This window comes from Anneissia japonica, unplaced genomic scaffold, assembly GCF_011630105.1.
Source record: "Anneissia japonica isolate Jap-2015-1 unplaced genomic scaffold, ASM1163010v1 scaffold4058_len632159_cov189, whole genome shotgun sequence".
Lineage (NCBI taxonomy): Eukaryota > Metazoa > Echinodermata > Crinoidea > Comatulida > Comatulidae > Anneissia > Anneissia japonica.
In genome coordinates this window covers 512,187-520,504 of record NW_022735300.1, presented here as the reverse complement: position 1 = coordinate 520,504, position 8,318 = coordinate 512,187, and the positions used below count along the sequence as shown (strand labels likewise).

Here is an 8,318-nt window from a genome sequence, read left to right as displayed (position 1 = left end):
TCGAAAAAAGTAGTGCTACCCAGGGGGTTGTTCATGATAGATTACAGTATGTAGTGTTTATATTGTAAATAATAAAGCTGATAAAACACTAATCTAAATCTGCGAGGGCCAAGGTTCCTATGCGGGCATTCATGAAATATTGCACTAATGTATTTGCGATGTACATGGCAACAAACGAAACCACAGAGACCTCAAGTGTTATCCAGTGTTAACCAGGCAGTTTCATTTCTATTATTAAGCACATCAAGGCCTTAGCATAATGCGCTATTTAAGCCAAAATTATTATTATTATTATTATTATTTTATTAATCCTGGCATCAGATTTTTTTGTTCTGCTTGTTTAGTGCCAATGATAAAAAGGTGTAGCAGCTGTGATGGCTGTAGGATGTATTTTCTGGGGGCCAAGCTGTCCGACGGGGACTAGAGCTCGTGGGCCGGAGATGATTGTGGAATATTTTGTGAAGGTGTTCCCCTTCCAAATGAGATTTTTTAAAGAATAGGACCCTCTGGATGGCCAGAAATGACATTGTGACAAACACGTGTTGGCTTGGCATGGGCCTATTTTTTAGTCCAACTGCCCGACGAGCTCTGTTTGATTGGGGGGGGGGCCCCTACATTAACTATGGGTCGGAGCAAAAAACAGCGCAACATACATGTTACGAAGGGTATCTTAAAGGTTCCTTTGCTTGAAAGCCTAGGAACCAAAAAATAATGATTGGTTCGTGAGTGATAAATTGAACATATATTTTTGCCGGTTTGAATGACTGACTCATGACTTGCTACACACACACTCGAGTACTAAGTATTGGGAAGACAGAAGACCCTGTGTTCAAACCCGACTGGTAGATGTTTTTTCCCCCACAATCACAGATTCCCGTTCTTCGCCATTTATACATAAACCATATGTTTATAAATACAAATTAATCATAAAAATTATTTGTTGACCTACTCATTAACAAGATAATTCATTGATGGAATTACTGATTTGCCTATTACATCTAATATTAATTATTCATGCACAGGTTATATAATTTAATTATGAATTCATATTGTTGCCATGTTGACTATTGTTTCTAAATCCATTAATCAATGAGGAAATTCCAACCTTGTCTAGCATGTAATAAGCATATCTAATTTAACCCAGTATTCTTTCACCCATAAATTAATTGCTCTTAAATACAATGTTCATGACGTAGGTGGGGAAAAATTAATAAGTAATAACATGATTTATTGGGGAAAGGATCATTCCTCAACCTAATATAATTAATGAAGATAATCTTAATACAATAATAATAATGATTGTAATGATAATACAGTATAATATAATAATATAAAAATATATAGCATATAATAATGATAATAATAATGATGATAATATTAATAATAATAATGACGAACATGAAATTGGTTTTCTTGTTGGTTAGAACTACATTTATACCGGTAGATTATTTTACATTTATAAATTTTCTTTGCAAAACTGGTTGTTGCATTAAAAACAAAAGCACTGCAATATAAATAGTTTCTATGAACACTTTCATTCTCCTGAATACAAACAGAACAATCTAATTATAGTTTTGAGATATACATGTACATGGTGTATAACACATAATATTTCTATTATTAAACATTTGATATACTGTATAAATACACCATATTGTCAATAGTACATTCATCAAGATTGATTAATTTGAGAACAAAGATGCAAGAAAAAAGACGAAACAAATTTAACTTCGCTGTTCAGAAAGGAAAAAAGCTAAAATTAACAATATTTTGTGGTATTGATGCTTTGAATCCTGATATTTTAATACATACAATCTGTGGTGAATTATGAAAAAATCCCAAAGAATTTAATAAATTAAATTGCTCATATAAAGGTATTAAAGAAATTAATAAATTTGAATGAAATACATAAGTGAAAACTAATTTTTTTTACTAAGTTTTGGAATTTGATGACACATTAGATCCATTTAAATAATTTCATTGAATTTTGAGTTTTTTTACAAGATTTTAGCACAAACTCCTACTACATTCGTGCCTACAATGATAGCTGCAAACAGCTATTATCTATAAAACTAGCTTCAACAATATACAACTTGTGTATAAATGTTAACTTATGTAGGCCTATATAAATATATGAAAAAATTGACTGTTTTTAATCTTTGACATTGTTATGTATTACAGTATTGATATTTATAGTTGTGTTTGAATTGTATATTTATGTTTTGACATGAGCGATTGCAGAAGCGGATCTAGAATTTTTCAAACGGGTGGGGGCACAACATATTCAGAATAGATAAGCGAGTTGTGCTAATTTCAATATATGCACTGAAATTTTAAAATTTAGTTGCAAAACAGGGGGACATAAATTCTGAATTTGAATCAAACAGGTAATATCTTTAAAGCATAATCTTGAAAAGGAAATATCAAATAACTCATTATTTTTGTTAAGGTCTACATCAAGTTGTTAATCCACATTTGTTTAGACTTAATTTACATAACCAAACTAATCCCTCATGTGGTTATAAGTTTTATTTCTCTTCTCATAGTTTATGTTGCCATAGAAACTCATCAAATAGGCTCAAGAAATATAATGAAAAGAATGGATTGGAGGCAAAGTGCTACAATGAAAGAATTCCACTTATTATCATCTATTATTATTGATTTGTCAAGTTGTGTGGTATTAAACGTAGGATTGGCAGAAAGATATTAGAACGGTGAAAAAATATAAAATTCTAGTCGTTTCTATCATGCAGGCAACAAACCACCGATTAATCGAATGCTGGTTATCATTTCTTAGATGTTATTATTGATCGAAAAACATACATGGCCATACTTACTACTAGCCACAGGCACAGTAATTCATATAATAAATATTTTGATGACGTATTGTATGTTGCGATCGAAATAGAGCATACTCTACTCTACTACTGCAATAATAATAATAATGATAATAGTAGTAGCGTGTAGGTTGTTTGCATCATAGTAAATATTTTTTATCTTTCAGAAAGCTGATCATAGCTTTCCTTATAAATGTAACAACTTCAATCACTGATGGAATAATCAGGACAATAGATTACTAAAAAACAGCTGAGAGGTCATATCTAGTGTACATTTTTTCCACTTTTTCATTTCCAAATGTTTTTTTTTTCTTTTTATGGCACAACTTCATATTCTCTATATATGTATAATGTGCTTAGTAGTAATCTAAATAAAGCCCAGTTGGAATTTGACACCTTCGGGTCAAATTAACTACATACTCAGTAAGTTTGATTAAATACAACCCAGTGTGAACACACATTCCCCTTGGTTAGAAGACCGAAGCCACGGAGTAAGTTTATTCAAGCAAACTTAGCCTGCACATATCCTAATATAATATGTCCTTGGTTTTTGAGGATGTTATACATCCTCTCTTGGTAGCTATTTGCTTTTAAAACTTCTTGAAACAACAATCAAACAAAAAAAATCGAGTTGATAATTTCCTCTATTTAATGTTTCCTTCTGAATTGTTATATTTCATTTCTCATATATTTTTTCCCTTGTGAAAATAAAATCCCTTAAGATACATGTTATCACTACTGAATAACTCTAGCACAGTTCTACTGGTCTCGGCTACTGGCCCGTTGGTCTCCACAAGCCCGAGCGGACTAGTTGCTTCATTAAAGCCACTTTCCCTTCACAAAGATGCATGGTCCCTTAAACTACCTCCTAAAATGAAAATCACAAAGAACATACATAACATGAAAGGAATTGCACATGCTCTGTGACCTTTGGGACACCAGGGCAAGTGTTCACTTTCCTCCCTTAAGATGCAGGTGTAAAGGAATTACTCATGTCTTAAAAGATATTCTTTTCATGGGGGTTGGAGTGCTTATCATGATCTGACCGATGAATACAGAAATTTTGAAATCAATAGAAAGAATTAAGAGACGATTTCAGGTAAAAATTTAGGATTTACATAACTAATTTGAATAATAACCATGTGGCTAATTTGAATAATGATTATATGACTAAATCATACAAATAAAAAAAGCATAAACGTTTCCACATCTGTATCTGACTATTTACACATACACAGAAAAAAGCTAATTTTTACCCGCAGCTATCCCCTCAATTTGTCCTAGATATCTATGTCAAGTACAAAGTCCTGTATTGCGCAGTTATATTATTGGATCATGGTTACTTCACTACAGATGGTGCTAATTCTACCATTGACATTTACTCATTTTACCAGGAATTGCCATTATTCTACCAGTAACCAGTAACAGTAGTTTCTGCTATGCACTTTACCAGGAATGGTTTTACCAGCTATGGTATTTTTTGGTTTATATTTTACCATTAAATAAATGCCCTGGTGCTAAATATTAAACCAAGAGTTACAAAACACTATACAATCAATGGTATTACCAGTAATAGTACCTTTGGTATAGCATTTTTACTGCATTACAGTATTATCATGGTTATAATTGCAATGGTTGAAGTTAAAGTTAGTAATACTAAGGAACTTGTACCAATCATGGTTGTCAAATAACCTGTTCATGTGGTTTCTAGACACCATCAACGGTCTTAGTTTAGTCCTTTTGATTAGTTTGGTTTCCATACAATTGCTACATTATGTTAACTCAGAGAGCTGTCGACGACACTGCAAATGGAAACCGGGTTTTACTCTAAAACCATTTTTCAACTCTTTATATTTTTAACTAACAATGAAAGTTAAATTTTGTTCTTTATATAAAATGAAATTCAGAGTGTTTCATAGAAATTCATAGTTTAGTGCTGCATTTCGCAGCTAATTTATCAAGGTAATTAATTCATTATCAGCAAGACTTTCTAAATTTTACAGGGACAGTCTCAAAAGTTTTACATCATAATATATGTGAATCTGCATTCATCCAATGCCTATGATAAAAGTGAAACATCCTGAGCTTATAATCTTGTGTTTGCTGTAAGGCAGGAGGTGGTATAATGTAGATCAATAAGCCAATTCATAGTTAGGACTACACATGCTCGTACGGTATCCAAGGTCAATGAACATAAACCTATGTTGTGTGTATGGTGTTTATGTCGATTGATCTCGATACTAGCATGACAGTTCTACAGTAACTACAAATTGGCTTATTACCATTTGATAGTTGATGCAGACATGTAGGACCATCCCATTGAATAGTGGGTGCTTATAATTATAGCTCCCAAGGTGCACATTTGTGAGCTTGTTAAGCCCACAGTTTAAGTAAAGTATTCACTCTCAATGCATGGTTTACACACTATTGCCCCACTTACATACATAAAAATTACAAATACATTTATCTATTAATAATTCATTTATTTTTTAAATATATTCTAATAAGTGACCTATTTAGCTTAAGAATTTATATTAATGTCACCTGCATTTTGTCTTGCATAATTTAATGGTGTTAATTAATAAAATCATTGATGGTATAATTATTATATTTTCATTGATGCTGTGCACATTGTCCGCCCTCCCCTGCTAGGATTCACAGATCACGTTGAATACTTCTCCCGTTCGAAGGAAGAAAGAACGAAGGATGGCACGCTGCTCCCACTTAAGGTCAAACAGCATGACCTCACAGAGGCTAGTGTAGTGATTTGATGCATGAACTTTAAACTGTAAGAAAAAGTAATAAATGATTTTATTTCCAAGTAAATTGATTATTAAAGAGTAAAAATACATCTCACTGGTCTTTATGTGAAACATGCCAAGGATATTATATAAATATTAATTTATGTTGGGATCCTCATGTTGGTAAATAGAGGGCAGTACACCAGGAGACAATTTGCTATTCTTTTCAAAAAGTGTTCTGCATTCTCAATGTGAAAAAATATGGCTCTACTGCACACAGGACGAATAGCTTAACACTCAATGAGCCTATTTCTTCTGAAAAGAAAGAACTGTTCTTTTTAAAAACGGTTCTTTGCGGCAGTAGAAACGGGGTCCACAAAAAAGAACCATTCTTTTTTTCCAAAGAACAGGTCTTCGGCACAGAATCAATACCGTGCCGGAAATGCCAAATAACCGTTCTTTGAACAAAATAACCATTCTTCGTAAGGTAGTTTTTAGCTGCAACATAAATAGCAGCCTAATTTGACCTAAGGTCAACTTTGCCACTAGGCTAGGTCTAAGTTTAGAATTGTCAAAAATGACATAAATGGGAGTTACTTTTTATCAGACTTTGTAAAATAATTTTCATATCAATAATTTAGGCCCCTAAATGATTTTACCTTTGGAAAAATTCACAAGTTCTTTAACAGTGATACAAATTATCGGAGTGACCCACCAGTTTATCCAGTGATACAGTTTTAGTAGGCCCATAGAGATATTATAGTGAACATAATACCTCCATTGTAGGCCAATCACTGGTAGTCCTGGTAAAATCAGTAAAACACATATTAAGCTTCTGTTCACAACACAATAAATTATTCTCTTTTGTTATGTACTGTGAGAACAAAAGTTTAACCATTGTTTTATTTGAATACCGACATTGTATTCGCCAGATAGGACGAATCATCATTGTTTGTATCTTGGTAGTTGCGTGAAAATACTTTAGCTTTTATTATAAAGGTCATTTTAAATTGCATTCTGGGTGATTGTTACGTCATGTTAATGTAGACATCAGTCTTGTAACAGTTTTATGTGGAGTGAAAATGCAGTTGCAACGCGGTTCTTATCTTGCTAATCCGATAATCAACCAATGATAAGATAACTCTTTCTTTCTCAATATTCAGTAGAACACGGCCAATGTAAAATAAATAGCACACTTTAATTGCTTTTTAGCCCAGCAGCTGAAACAGGAAAAGCAATGGAACCTAACCATGTACTAAAGGCTAGAAGGATCACCACAGTTTAAGGCCTACACATAGTGGCTACCACCAAGGCCTAAGAAGGTGTGCTGCTTAATGTATGATTATTTTCACAACTAACAAACAACTGAGCTCTTAATAGAGAACAATACTATTCATTTATTTATGACATTAGTGCCATCCTGTAATTGAGAAGCCTACCTGCTGGTGGGTGTGGTGAATAAAATAATTACAAATCAGTGATGGAATTGCAAGAGCCACACAATATTTACTGACGACAAAATGAGAGAATAAAGGAGAGAAAAGATGATAGAATCACATCACTGCAGTAATGTTTCTTGTTTCAAAACATGTTTCAAAAAGGATCATAATAACATTAATGCTGTCCAGTAATTGATAAGTCTACTTGCTAGTGGGTATTTAAAAAAATAAATAAACATTAATTACAGAATTGCAATACAATACAATAGTTAAAAAGTCAAAATGAGAGAATAAAGGGGGAAAAGATGATTGAATAATGTCAGTGCAGTAATGTCTTTTGTTTCAAAAGGATCATTAAATTAAAGACATCCTATCTTTTACAACATAGGTTTTGTCACATCAATTAGTTTCAACCTTGTTCTTTTTAATAAAAATCTGCCCATTCAATTATATTTTTTCAATTTTTGTCTCAGTCCCCTGTCATCTTACGAATATTCAGTCAAATGTCACATGAGAACCCATTAGGGAATTTAATGAAGGTCATTATTTTCTTATTACAAAAAAAAAAAAAAAAAATCTAGATGGAGGAGAAAATAAAAAAAAGTTAATAGAAATAAAAAAAATGTGAGTGTTTAAGGTCAAAAGTAATTGAGGAGCCCTTAGGGCCTTGATAGAATCATATCGCATTTAGTAGAAAGAATGTGATGTGGCTATGTAAATCTATTTATATAATTATGAGAAAAAAATTAATGGTATCATGAGAACTCATGGCAAATAAAAAATATTTTCCCCTGAAGTTTCTAATTTCCTGTAGCAATGTCTGCTCTAAATGACTATACATTACATACACTTTCTTCATTCAAAATAATCGGGTTTTGGCAGGTTTGCAAAACAATGTATAAAAAGTCTTGCCTAGCATTTTGGAAAAAATGTTCATTTGTTTGAGGTAGAAATACTCACTCGTTGTTCATTCATTTTCAGCATCTTTGTGAGAAGTAGAACAATGAGCGACTTCCACGTGTCTCGATGGCTCTCAGATTCTAAAGTCAAGAAATACCTCAATGCTTCTTCGCAAACACTAGGCAAAAAAATGTATTAAAAATATAATAATATTATATAATGTATTAAATATATATATATATATATATGTAGATTAAAAGGCAAAATACTGAAAAACAACAATGCTGTGGGAAACAATGGCTGGATCTCAGTAGAGATACAAAAATGATAAGCAACAGCTAAAAAGTAAACGTAAGTAAACAGCCAGAAATAGAACCAGAGCTTTCGGACAACACTAGTCC

The 8,318-nt window shown here is 32.4% G+C and overlaps 1 protein-coding gene across 1 annotated transcript in view; it reads right to left on the bottom strand.

The window, feature by feature from the left end:
* Positions 1 to 3,468: 3,468 nt before the first annotated feature.
* LOC117116538 (brefeldin A-inhibited guanine nucleotide-exchange protein 1-like) overlaps positions 3,469 to 8,318 on the bottom strand; it is a 41,562-nt gene continuing 36,712 nt past the window's right edge. The window contains exons 34-35 of the mRNA XM_033260595.1: positions 7,978 to 8,095; positions 3,469 to 5,623 (exon numbers count right to left, since the gene is read on the bottom strand). Coding sequence (XP_033116486.1) covers positions 5,486 to 5,623; positions 7,978 to 8,095 — 256 coding nt within the window. The 3' untranslated portion in view covers positions 3,469 to 5,485. The remainder of the gene's footprint in view (positions 5,624 to 7,977; positions 8,096 to 8,318) is intronic.